Here is a 563-nt window from a genome sequence, read left to right on the forward strand (position 1 = left end):
TGGGTGCCGTCAGGCGTGTGTAACCTGAAGGGAGGGGCTTCTGGCTGCGAGGGCAAGTCATGCAAAAAAGGTGGTTTATAAACAGATCTTCTTCATAAAAAGATACTGCGCCTTCTGGGTTCTCTAGGTCGTGGAAAGCACCAGAGTGATTCGTCACAAGAGTGCCATGGCCCAGCGCTGGGAGGCAGGGCAGTATGTCAGGGACGACGACTGAGGGACCCCCGGGGCTGCGAGGGCTGGGGCCACCGGACTTTGCCGTGTACTTACCCTGCGTGGGATTGCCTGACGCACGATGGAAATACCTGACCAGTTCAGCTCCTGGTTATCACGAGAATCAGAGACTTGTACGCTGCAAATCGCATCTGTTTTTAACATAACTGATGATCCTTCCAATGCATTAGATGTGCTCATTCGCTCCCCCTTCCCTTTGAGGTGAGGTGATACTTTCTTTTTTTTTTAAGAGGGAAAAAATCGGATCACTTTCTTCTAATCACTTCTGCAAGGAGACAGCCAGATGAAATCATACGGTAATTTAACTTCTTTCTCATTGGAAGCTGTGTCTC

General features: G+C 49.7%; 1 protein-coding gene across 1 annotated transcript in view; it reads left to right on the top strand.

Moving 5' to 3' along the window:
- MISP (mitotic spindle positioning) overlaps positions 1-214 on the top strand; it is a 4,093-nt gene extending 3,879 nt beyond the window's left edge. Inside the window, 1 exon segment of the mRNA XM_010289231.1 lies at positions 128-214. Within this exon segment, the coding sequence (XP_010287533.1) occupies positions 128-214 (87 nt within the window).
- Positions 215-563: the final 349 nt, after the last annotated feature.

The sequence above is a fragment of the Phaethon lepturus genome, unplaced genomic scaffold, assembly GCF_000687285.1.
Source record: "Phaethon lepturus isolate BGI_N335 unplaced genomic scaffold, ASM68728v1 scaffold31600, whole genome shotgun sequence".
NCBI lineage: Eukaryota > Metazoa > Chordata > Aves > Phaethontiformes > Phaethontidae > Phaethon > Phaethon lepturus.